Raw genomic sequence first — 12,963 nt, 5'->3', positions numbered from 1 at the left:
AGACTGAGCGTAAGAGTTCTGCAGGAAATTATTGTGCGTATTCAAGGTTAAGAGCGAGGAAAAGTGTTATGAATAAAGCACTTTGTAAATAAACAGTTTTGAGTTGTAAAGAACAGACAGGTATTGGTTTAAGAAGGGACAGGTTGGCCCGCTTGTCCAATACACTGTACTTCACCGCATCGTTTACAGCTTTACAAAGATTTGTTTTCTTGACAATTACCTCTTCTGAAACAAAACGCTGGCTTTTTATTTTTGTTTGCCGAGTCACCGTGAAAACATCTTCGCCTCGCTTATATCCTACGAGTTGGTTTATAATATCATAAAGATAATGATCCTTGCATTTGATACAGCGCCTTATCACGTCTTCGAGACGTCTCACAGCGCTTCAAGGAACGTACTGTAAAGTGTCGTGTAGTCACTGTGTATTTTGTGGGCGAAACGCGGCAGCCAATTGCACACTGTAGTGTCCCACAAACAGTCGTGGATTGAATGACCACATTATTGTTTTTTTTNGGAGGGATTATTATTATTAATTACAGTACTTAACCTCCTGAAATCATCTCATGCGGCACTCACTAAGTTATCTTAACCCTGTACAGTAATAAGGCGCTACATTAAATGCAATGATTATTATTATTAGCATTACAGTACTTGTTGCTTCACTGTACTTTGATACAAGGATTTTCTCAACAGGTGCCAACAGGAACCTTTGCCTTAACCCTTGAGAACCTGAAGTCGACTTGAGTACGAACAGCACCGCATGTACAACAATTATAACAATTATAATAAGTGATTATTGCAAGGCTTCTCACACCAATTTCAGCCCAAGGAAGCACTGAAATAGACTCATTTTTCTTTACACACCAACTATAACAACATGGCAATGATGCAGATTTCAAGGAGTGGAGAGATGCTGGTAATAAACCATGGGATCTTGGTTTTAAACAAGGGCTTGAGTGATGGGATATATTGAGTGTGAGATTTTAAGTGTGTTTTCAACCTGGCACCAAATGATTCTGAATCCAGAAAAGTCCCTGCAAGAAAAAACACTGAAACAACAAACAGAAAACTCTTCCATATGGTCAGGTAAATGCTCCCTCTCCACACACACACACACACCACACTCACACTCACGTCCACTTTAAACAGTCGACTTTTGCTTCTACAAAAACAAAAGCTTCAAAAGCAAATGCAATAAATCATTTTTATGTGTGTGTGTGTGTGTGTTCAAAGAAAACAGAAATATATTCCAGAATATGCAACCCTGAATCACCTGTAACGATCAAAAACTAAGCAGTTTTGACATTTAAAACGAAATGAAGACCTTTGCAAGTGTGTGTGTGTAGGGGGGGGGGTGGGGATGGGGGTTGTTTTGGTTTGTTTCTGCAGAGTATTTTATAATATGTACAGAATTGTTAATTTTTTAAAAAAAATAGAAACGTTCCTCCAAAAAAAAAAATGACAGGAAAGTTAAGTTGCTTTATTTCCATTTGACCCATGCCAGGCAGGTAGGTTGGACAGGTGGTAGACAGGTTGGGGTTGAGACTAAATAAGAATCAGAATAAGACTGGACAAAAAAAAAATGAAGAATGCAACATTCAGAATGGTATCAAGCATCTTCCTTTCCTCTCCTTTCCTTCCTGACTTATTTACTGGCTGACTTACCTCTTTGCATATGGGAAGAATTGCAGTCTGTGCTGTTGTCTGGAGAGGTTTCAGCCAAAAGAGTAGCAGAAGCAGCACATACAGGACCAGGCGAGGAGAGGACGAGGAGCTCCTATTCATGGCTCAGTCAGATGGAGAGATAAACGCAACTGAGCCACATACAGGAGCAGGCAGGGCTGAGCACTTGTCTGAGTCTGTCTGTCTGTCTGTCTTGTGTCAGTCTGTGTCTGTGTCTATCTGCAGCCTCTTCTCTCTGGGAGGGAGCAGAGCTGCTGGCTGGCTGGATGCTTCAAACAAATCCCCAAACCCTCCCTCCCTCTCTCCCTCCCTCCCTTCCCAAACAGAGAGCAAGAAAATGAGCTCAGCACCACCTTGTCACAGCATCACTGCTCTCTCAACCCATCCTTGCTCCTCCTCTGTCCAGTCTACTGCATTGGCCATGCATTGCTCCCACCTCCTTCATCCCAGCACATCAAATCACTGGGAACTTCATTGGAGTGGGTGGTGGGGATGGGGGGGTCCAGTTTTAGACCCCCAAATGCTGGCAAGCAGAGAGCAATGGTAAAATGCTTTGCATCCTTGAGACTAGCTGGGCTCCCCAATTTCTATGCCACACACACACACACACACACACAAACTGCTCAGGTTCCAGCCAGCCATCACAAACTGGTCACTTTTTTTTTTGAAAAGTCCTCAATTCCAACCTAAACAACTGCTGGTGCCATAGTGATAGAATGTGCTGACAGCACCTGCTTAGATTTGAACCCTCTGTGACTAACTCTTATGTAATCGGTGTAGCATTGGGCAAGAGGGTTAACTGTACTGGTACTCAGCCCTCAACAGAAACAGCGCCAACGACAGCGACTTGCATTCACATAAGCGCCCTTCGCACAGGGTAGGGTCTCGGGGCGCTTAACAGTGGCAGGAGCCTGACTCCGAGGGGGGCAGAGGGGGGAGGCGATTGTAGGAGCGGTTGAAGAGGAAGGTCTTAAGGCGATTCTATAACGGATTTTGTAGATTTATCATCACCGTTGTTATTATCGTCATGATTTATTAACATGCTCCTCTTCCCTGACCATCCCGCATGTCGAGATTAATGTTTCGCGTCCTCGAGGGTGAGGCCATTCAAAAATAATCCTCGCATTTGATATCGCGTCGTCGAGCAGTCTCAAAGCGCTTCACAGAATATACTGCAAAGTGCAGTGACTGTGTGTTTTGTAGGTGAAACGTGGCAGCCAGCTGCACACAGCGGTGTCCCACAACCAGTCGTGGAACCAAATAATTATTATTTTGGAGGGATTACTACGCTAATAAACCTTGCATAACACTCGCGGTTGTTGATCAAACAGTTTTACAGATGGGGCTCCCTTCCTGACGTCTGCCTAATAAAATTAATCATAGCGGTTCTCAAAATCTCGTTCAGACGTCTGCTGATGAAAAGCGGCGTCTCAGTGTTATCACTGAGCACACGGAGTTGCATAGAGTGCTCAATGGAATAGAGCAAATAAACCCGGAATAATATTTTCAGATACACCGAGACAGCAGGATAACAAGTTCAAGTTTCGGACAACTTTGCCTGACTTCTGTGGGCAACATCAATGCATACCTCTACATTTACAACCTTTTTTTGAGATGATAATAAACTCATACGAACCATTATAGAATCATATTTTTCTCAAGCCGGAAGGGGGCAATCAGTTCATTGTGTCACCGTTCATCACCGTCGTGTCAGCTTCCTGAAAGACCTATCCATTAAATCCCCAATCCCCTGCCCTTTCCCTCTTCCAGTCTCTATTTTTCTAATTACTTTTAAAAGCAATTGTGGATCAGCTTCAACCACTGTTATTAATGCCCTAATAAATCTTTGTTTGCTCACCTCTCTCTTTGTGCTTTTTTAACAGGAGACTTTTCACCATAAGTAATATAATCCTTGCATTTGCTATGACGTCTTTCACGTTAGGAGGACGTCTCAAAATGCTTCACAGGATATAATGTGAAGTGTAGTGACTGTATTAATAATAATAATAATAATAATCCTTGCATTTGATATAGCGCTTTTCACATCGGAAGGACGTCCCAAAGCGCTTCACAGAACACACTGTAAAGTGAATTGACTGTATATTTGTGGGCGAACGCAGCAGCCAATTGCGCACAGCAATGTCCCACAAACAGTCGTAGATTGAAAATGACCAATTTATTATTGTTTTTTTTTTGGAGGGATTGTAGATATTGTAGATATAGGTATTGTAGATGAACAGCAGCCCATTTGCTCACAGTAGTGCCCCACAAACAACCATAAAGTGAATGAACAATATGAGTTACTAGTTACTAGACAATATGAGTCTTGTTGTGAGCTTGAACTCATAACCTTCTGACTCGGAGGTTTGCAACTGAGCCAGACAATACAATAAGCAGAAATATTATCAGTCATAAATACATAAAATTGCATTATGTAATGCTCTTTGGATAAAAGAAATTCCTTGAAGCACTTCACAAAATAAGATTAACTAGAAATGAACTAAATCTGGTTATGCAGGCAGTACTCAACACTCAATATCTTAAACGTGGAACCGTATATATTGCTTGAATCAAAGTTTACCTTGGTTCAGGCACTGAGAATGCTTCGAGCAATTTGTCACAGCCTTTGCAATATGTGGCATGCTAGATAAAATAGTCGTGACAGCTATCATCTTTCAAAGTATGTGAATTTAATTCTATTGAGTTGAAGGCTTTGAGTTATTGCCTCATCTCATTCTTATATTAAAATGTGAGACAACAACAGAGGCATGTGGAGTAAGAAAAATTGCAAGGAAACACGCCTGAGATTTCGCCCGCCCGGGAATCGGAGGAGAATACTTACTCTAATAATAATGTAAAATCTGTTAATTATATATCAAGCTTTGTGAGCAGCTAAATAATAGGCGGAGAGTAAATGGCATTCAAGAAGGTCGGGAACAGGCAGTACTGTTCAATGCTACCGATCAATGCTATCAAATGCTTGAGCGCACCTCGAAGGCGTTTAAATCTAAATCAAATAAAGTTATTCCAACCATACACAGATCACTCACAAAGTCACATTTATAATGCTATGTGCAATGCTGGGAACATTACCTTCAAAAGGTCTCAGTAATGGCTCAGCGAGTTGCGCTCTCACCTCTGAGTCAAAGCTTGCGGGTTCAAGCCCCACGTCAGGACTTGGAACTCATATAATCCAGACCAACACTCCAACTCAGCGCTGGGGTAGATCTGCATTTTACAAGTCACCGCTCTTAACAGGTAACATGTTAAACCGAGGTCTGCCCGTTCAAGCTGGATGTTAAAGATCCTGGCCAACAATACTTCAAATAAAATTGGTTGTTCACTTCCCGGCCGTTCGTGGAACATTGCTGCGTGCAAATTGGCTGTCGGGTTTGACTACAAAAATACGCAGTCACTACATTTTAATAATAATAATAATAATCCTTGCATTTGATATAGCGCTTTTCACGTCGGAAGGACGTCCCAAAGCGCTTCACAGAACACACTGTAAAGTGAATTGACTGTATATTTGTGGGCGAACGCGGCAGCCAATTGCGCACAGCAATGTCCCACAAACAGTCGTGGATTGAAAATGACCAATTTATTATTGTTTTTGGTTTTGGAGGGATTATTATTAGGCTCTGTGTGGAGTAAGGAAACTTGCCCAAGGTTTCGCCCTCTGCCTGGAATTGAACTCAGGTCTCTCACTTGCAAAGCGAGTGCTCTAACCACTGAGCTACAGGACTCCACTCCACAGTATAACCTGTGAAGCATTTTAGGGTAACCATCCTGACATGAAAAGCACTATTCCAAGAGTAAGGATTATGAATAATGTACAATTTTTGGAATGAGGTTGGATGGAAAACAGTGTACAATATTATTTTTTACCACTAGGTGGGAGCCATTAGTTCCGCTTCCTGAGTGTGTCTTAGTGTGGGTGTAAACCTGGCTGGCACTTCTATAACTTCTATCAACTTCTGGTACATAAATACAAAATGTAGAATATTAGCATGGGGTGGGGAAAAAAACACTTATCCCACAGAACAATTATATCAAATGCGAGGATTATTATTATTATTATTATTATTATTATTATTATTATTATCTATTCTTCATGTTAGAACACAAATGAAAAATCTTTTCCAAACCATTAAAGATGCTGCTTTCTTACAGTGGGCTAATGCGTTGGTGGTGTAAACATAATAATAAATAATCCTTGCATTTGATACAGCGACTTAGCACGTCTTCGAGACGTCTCAACGCGCTTCACAGGACACACTGTAAAATGCGGTGACTGTTTGGTGGGTGAAACGGGGCAGCCGGTTGCGCACAGGTGGACGTGCGTAGGGAATTCAACCTTAACTGTGCAATTCACAACCGGCGGAAGGGATTCCAGCCGATACAGTAATTCTTCACACGGGTTCTGAATTGCACAATTAAAGCAGGGCACCTGAAATTCCCTTCTGCACTGGTGGGTTTACACATGGGTAACACGACTCGCAGATTGGGACCCCAGTTAGCCAGGAGACAGCAGGGTGAACAATGCAAAGCTGGTCACTTTTGCTCTGTGTAGTAACCATAGAGACAATTGACGTTGGTAACCTAGGAACTGGCTGAAACGCTGCAAACAAATGTCGCAGCAACTCTTTCCCTTTAAGCCTTCATAAAACGCTACAGCAGGACTGACTGTTGTGAAAAGAATGCCTCCGACCAGAGACCCTTATCCTTTCCCGAGGTTTGAAAACGATGACGACTTCAGGGGCCCAGAAAATAAAGTCCAGGTAACGTCTCATTGCAATAGCCCGGATGTTGCAACACTATTTGGCCCTTTCACGAGTTCCCTCTGTTGCTGTCTAGTTCACTAGCTGGGTTTGGAAATAAACTCAGCATTTTCTCTGCTTGGTACAACATCACTCTTTTAGCAACCAATTCGCTAGCACTGTTAAAACAAAGCGATTTCAGCGATCATTGCTGTGCAGTGAAATGTATTATAACTTGCTACACTTTAATGGTTAGTCGTGATTAGTTGAAGTAGGGAAAAGGACAGGGTACTATATTTTGGGAATATAAATGCATAATGCGCTGGATAAAAAGCAAACGGTTAGACAGATAAAAATATTATATGTGTGTAAGTTTCTGATTGCATTGTAATACATTGTCAAGTCCTAGAGCGGTACAAAGCATTTTTAAATTGAGATTTCTTGTTATTGCATTCTGTTTTTCTCACCCCAAATTATACTATACAAGCAATGATTCTCAATAATTATTTGCAACTCTGGGGTATTGCATATTCTCTATATGGATGACTGGTGTAGGATACTGGGGCATGTGATGGGAATGACCCATCATTGTTGACAGCTCTGTCACTTCAGGGCATTTGCAAACAAGTTAGTGACGTGGGCCGGGATGCAAATGTTTCCCTTGTTTTTGTAAAGCAACAGTGCTTCATGTGTTCTTCTATTTACTCGTTGTATTTTTGGAAAGCTCGTCTCTGAACTGAATAACCCATTTTTTTTTGCTTACGATTCGACAGTGAAGTCAGAGAGTAACGTCCGTTCTGCTGACCTGAAATTCTATTTAGCCTTAGACAGTATTTGTCATTTTTGTCTGAAAGATTGTACTGAATTGTGAAAAGATTCTCTAATCCAGCCCTAACGTGGGACCAGGTTCGCTTTAAGAACATGATAAAAAGTGGTTTCTAAATTCAGACTGAATTTAAGTGTTTTTCACCATTCTGCGTAAATTTGAAGGCAAGAAGGTCTTGAGGCTGGGTTGAATTTCAGGCCACCCACATGTGCAAAGTATTGAAGGGTTAACGTCAGCTGTGGGACTGCAATCATAGTAATCCTTGCGCCTTATCATGTCTTTGAGACAAGCTCAAAACACTTCACAGGATACACTGAGTTATCACTTTCCAGAAGAGCTACCAACCAGTTGGTGAAACTCAAAGGGAAAGTTAAGTGCCCTTTGCGACGTGTGTTGATCTTTTACCATTGTAAATTACTTATAGCCAAAACGACACGGAAGACAATCTCGTTTCGTAAAGCAGGATGGCCCTTGGAATCGAGTCCACTTCAAAGAAACCATAACTGGGAGACAGGTTGGTGATGGCGTTAATCCTGTGCTGCAAAATAGTTTGAAGCCAAGCAACACAACAAGTAGCCTTGGATGCCGCCCAAAGCCCCCGCCCCCACCTCAACACATCACGCCAGTTCAAGGCAGGCTCCACTGGCTCCCTATCCCAAACGATCCTCACACTCGTCTTCAAATTCCTTCATGCCCTGGCCCCCCCTTACCTCTCCGATCTGCTTACCCCCCAATCCACTGCCTCCGCTTGACTGGCTCCGGTCTCCTCCTCCCGTGCCGTCAGTTCGACCATCGGTGATCGCGCTTTCAGCCACTACTTTCAGCCAGTCCTGAAGCTCTGGAACACTCTTCCTCTATCCCTCCTCCTTGCCCCTCCTTCCCTATCTTCAGATCCTTCCTCTTTGACCATGCCCACGGCCCCCTCTTCCCCCTTGTTTCGGCGAAATGCTCCACCGCTTACAAGCTCTCTGGGACGCTACCCTGTGTCACAGGCGCTACATAAATGCAAGTTGCTGCTGTTAGAGCTGATTTTTCTCCAGTTGGCAATAGCAGGTCTGATTTTTAGGGCCCTGGGGAAGATGAAATTCTAGGCATGTAAAGTGTCCTTTGGGTGATGACAAAAGCTTCTCATTTTCCAACACAGGTTTCTGAGAGAATGGAAGCTTTTCTGCCCGTAGTTTGCAAACAGCAATTTAGCGAATTACAGTATTTGATTATAGAATCCACTTTCGTTCGACCCCCTTTATATCCTGATTACGTGCCAGAATGTCCTTTGTGTCACTGTTGTGTGTGCATTCACTGCAAACCTTTTGATAGCATTAGGGATGAAGCATTAACAATTCTTACATAGAATTGCATAGATGGTACAGCACACAACCAGACCATTTGGCCCAATTAGTCCACACAGGTGTTTTTACTTCCCACAAGTCTCCAGCCTTCTGATAATCCCTTCTCCTCTTCTCTTCTAATTACCTTCTCTGTCATGTATGCATCAAGCCTCCTCGATTAATGCCTTAATGTTGGACGTCATGGCCAGGAAATTGAACGTGAGCTTTTCTTATAATGTTTTGGTTTGATCGATTTTGGGAGTCACAAGGTTAGTTGGGATGAAGATGACCCTTCAGGCCACCTGGTTTCATCCTTCTAGAAACTCCGCCATTCCCGTTCTCCTTGCCTCCCTTCCTAGCATCAATGTTTTTGTTTTAAATGAGTTCATGGTCTCAACCACACTTCCTAGCAATCTGTTCCATGCCAGCTTTTCTCCCAGGAGATGGAATGAGAAGGGAAAAGTCCACGATAGGGGCAAGTTTTGAATGGACTGTGAATGGAGTGGGCGCGATGGGCCAAATCACCCTTTATCATTACACGTTTTCTTAAATTCCTACAATCTTGGTCAAGATAGAATTCAACCATCTTGTTATTTGCTCCCAACCCTGGAGACAGGAGTGTGCCCGGAAGGGAAGAAAAGTCTTCACAACAAGCAAAGGATCATTGGTTACCTGTATGACCGTAGTTTTTTTGCACCATTAGCGTATCAGCACATATGGATAACTAGTTTCCTGGGGGTCAAGAGATGCCTTTTAAGATTACTAAAAAGCTAAATAGATCGAACATGTGCTGGCTCATTTACATTGGTGATACTTTCACCCGTTACCGACTGAAAAATAGATTGTTCCCATAATAAGTCTATTGACAATTGCCTGCCTAGTCCCAATTGGCAGAAAAAGCATGCCTTTTCTTACGAACACTTATGGAATGAATTATTTTTAATGACTTAACATCTAAAACATATTTTACAATTGAATGTGCATTAAACGCACAGCAGAGGAACATAAGCGTGCGGAAGATTGCTTTACTTTCCAATGTGTGATGAATGCTTTATTTTTCTCCGGCATATGATTTACAAGCTTAGTTACTTCCTTCATACATAGTTTTGAAGGATACGTTGTCGTAACAGGCACCAAGAGACAGTTTGGATATCCACCTTAGTTCTGTTTACGATCATAACAATGACTTTTTGAAAAAGAAGAAAGATGTCGTTTATCAAAAGGAGTCCTGTGTTCCTTATGGGTAAGTCTCTTCGTATCAAAGTGCGTCTTATTTCACTTCATTTTAATCTAAATACATTTGATCAAGTTAAGCCATTAAGTTAGAAGTGGCTTTTCAGTTAAGGGGAAAAACAACATAATTCAAGCTTTAGACAAGCATCGGGGGACTGGGAGTTATGGAAAAAAATGTATAAATCATGTTAGCAGCAGAATTTAATTAATTATAACGCTTTCTTAATCATTACTTGGCGAGGGCATGAATAAGACAAACTGGAACTCACAATTCTTTAACAAAGTAGATCATGCCAGACATTGAGGTGACAAAGAAGAGAAATGCTTTATGCATTCAGTTCCTTATTACATTAGCTGGCTTGCCAAAAAACGGACTGGGTGCAAAATCCGAAATTAGGTTCTAGTTTTTTAACAATAATAATAATCCTTGCATTTGATATAGTGCCTCATTACATCCTCTAGATATCTTAAAGCGCTTCGCAGAATATGTACTGTAAAGTGAATTGACCGTATATTTGGTGGGCGAAACTTGGCAGCCAATTGCCACAGCAGTGTCCCTCAAACAGTCGTGGATTGAGTCACCAAATTATTATTGTTTTTTTTTTCTTGAGGGATTATTATCAGGTGTGTGGAGTAAGGAAACTTGCCCAAGGTTTCGCCCAGCCGGGAATCGAACACAGGTCCTCTTGCTTGCGAGGCGAGTGCTTAATGTTATTAAACAACCTGTTGCACTATTGCCTCTTTAATAAAATTAAAAAACATTCCCTTGAAAATTCTTGTTCTGCTCAATTCTTGTTCTGCTACAGGTGGAGTCCTGTAGCTCAATGGTTAGAGCACTTGCCTCACAAGTGAGAGACCTGGGTTCAATTCCCGGCAGGGCGAAACCTTGGGCAAGTTTTCTTACTCCATACACACGCCTCTGTTTACCTAGTAGTAAGTAGGAACCTGGTTGTTAGTCGATTGACGGATTGCTTTTCCGGGAGTAATAATCCCTTCAAAAAAAAATAAATAAATTGGTCACTCAATGCATGACTGTTTTGTCCAATTGGCTCCCACTTTTCCCCCACAAAATTTACAGTCAATTCACTTTACAGTATATTCTGTGAAGTTCTTTGAGACGTCTTGAAGACGTGATAAGACACTATATCAAATGCAAGGATTATTATTATTATTATTAATTGGCCCACCTTAAGAATGTTTAGGGATCATTGAGAAGTGGAATTGGGATCCACTTGGACTGATGTGCTTACACTGCAAAACTGAAACCATCTCCTTAAGGTGATCAACAAACAGGCCCAGTTGTGTGAGTCAAAACGTAAAACATGCAATATAACACTCCACCCACAATGGATACCTCCATTATCAATGTAAAAACTATAACTTATTTATATGATGCACTGTTTAATTTACAGAGGATGTAAGTTCATGAAGAAGGCAGGAGTTCGGGAAGAGTATAACATTTATGATGAAATCAACCGGGAAAAATATCCTGATGTTGGATTAAAGTTGGAAACGTCATCTGTTCATCTACGGGCAAAAACTCCCCCAAGATGCTGGGTGGCACCAAGAAGAGAATCCTTTCAAAGTGTAGAAGGATCAATAGGTAAGATATCAGTTCATCACAAGATTGGTTTGGGTCAAGAAAGCCTATTCATCTTATCCTTCCAGGGTACCCATCCCTTCACTCTTTCCCACCACCAACAAAAACATTTAAACACTGTCTTATTCAATTTGGAAGCGAGCTTCCTGCGGTTCTTTATTAATAAAAAATTCCAAATTACAACTTAACTTTAAGAATCTTTTATCAAGAGGGTCTCGCCACCAAAATACACAGTCAATTCACTTCACAGTATATTCTGTGAAGCGCTTTGAGACATCTCGGAGACGTGATAAGGCGCTATATCAAATGTAAGGATTATTCTATATCAGCTAGGACACTGGAAACACCCTACTCTTTGAATAGTTTCATGGAATCTTTAACATACTCTTGAGCAGTGTTCCCCACAGTCAAGCAATATAGTTGTGCTGGCAGTCGTTGTCTGGAATCACATGTGTAGGTTGACTACTGAAAACAAGGTGTAAGAGATCTGTTGGGATACATGGAATCATGCTCAGGATCAGTCACCTTCTTCCGAGTGAATTAAAGAAAATAAGCGGAGGGATTGTATTCTTCGGCAACGTTTCACATTCCTTTCTATTTTTGTCCTCAGGTACTCAGCACACAGCTGCCACCAACAAGGGATACTCAAGGAAGTTTGACGGAGGATACTTTTTTTCCTAAACTGCTTGAAGTTTCAGCAACAAGATCTTACCAAGATTCCAGTTAAGGCTCATCACCGCTCAGCTACAGCATAAGATACCATAGTATAGAGTCAATTAGAAGCATCGTTACTAAGTAGATTCTTAGAAAATAGGGTCAGAATAGGGTCTTAATCATTATTGATGCCACAGGGTAATAAATAGTTGCAGTAATACAAAATGATGGTTTTGTACATTTGTTATGTTTCGATTTTTATTCCAAATCTGTACAATTAATTATGGGCAGACAGGATCTTGGTTTAACATCTCATCTAAAGGATGGCACCTCCAACAATGCAGCAATCCCCCAGTACTGCACTGGTGTGTCGTCACATAGGTTAAAGTCTTGGCACTTTACAAAGATGTGGTGAGAAAGCGAGCAAGGGAGAAGGAGGCGAGGAAGTAGCCGTATGGGAGAAGTGACCAAGAGGTTGATTTTAAGGTAGGACTTAAAAACAGATAGGGAAGGCAGTGGGGGCCTTCGAGTGGGTGAAGGGATTTATAAATGAGGGAAGGAATACTGATACTGAACTGTTGGGAAAGAGGGATTCATTGGAGTATGTGAAAGGTGATAATATTAAATGCAAGGATTATTATTTCATTATGACTACAGTATTATTATCTACAGTCTTGCATCTGTTCAGCATTTGAGAGCTATTCTTGTTTCAAGCACTCCGGGACGCTACCCTGTGTAAAGGGCGTTATATACATGCAAGTTGTTGTTGTAGTAATTACAGGAACTCCGGTGAATGTTATTAAATCATTCCATAAGTCATACCTTGGGGCTGTCTTGCACCCTGAAATAACTAAGAAATAAAAAAACTCAAAAGATAAA

At 41.5% G+C, this 12,963-nt stretch overlaps 1 protein-coding gene across 1 annotated transcript; it reads left to right on the top strand.

Moving 5' to 3' along the window:
* Nucleotides 1-6,293: 6,293 nt before the first annotated feature.
* On the top strand, nucleotides 6,294-12,963 carry cunh1orf194 (chromosome unknown C1orf194 homolog). The gene is made up of 5 exons (XM_007894282.2): nucleotides 6,294-6,464; nucleotides 7,694-7,783; nucleotides 9,728-9,840; nucleotides 11,243-11,433; nucleotides 12,041-12,963. The coding sequence occupies exons 1-5, from the start codon at nucleotides 6,384-6,386 to the stop codon at nucleotides 12,109-12,111; spliced, it is 546 nt and encodes a 181-aa protein (XP_007892473.1). The 5' UTR covers nucleotides 6,294-6,383; the 3' UTR covers nucleotides 12,112-12,963.

This window comes from Callorhinchus milii, unplaced genomic scaffold (genome assembly GCF_018977255.1).
Source record: "Callorhinchus milii isolate IMCB2004 unplaced genomic scaffold, IMCB_Cmil_1.0 Scaffold19, whole genome shotgun sequence".
NCBI lineage: Eukaryota > Metazoa > Chordata > Chondrichthyes > Chimaeriformes > Callorhinchidae > Callorhinchus > Callorhinchus milii.
This window is presented reverse-complemented; position numbering and strand designations above follow the sequence as displayed.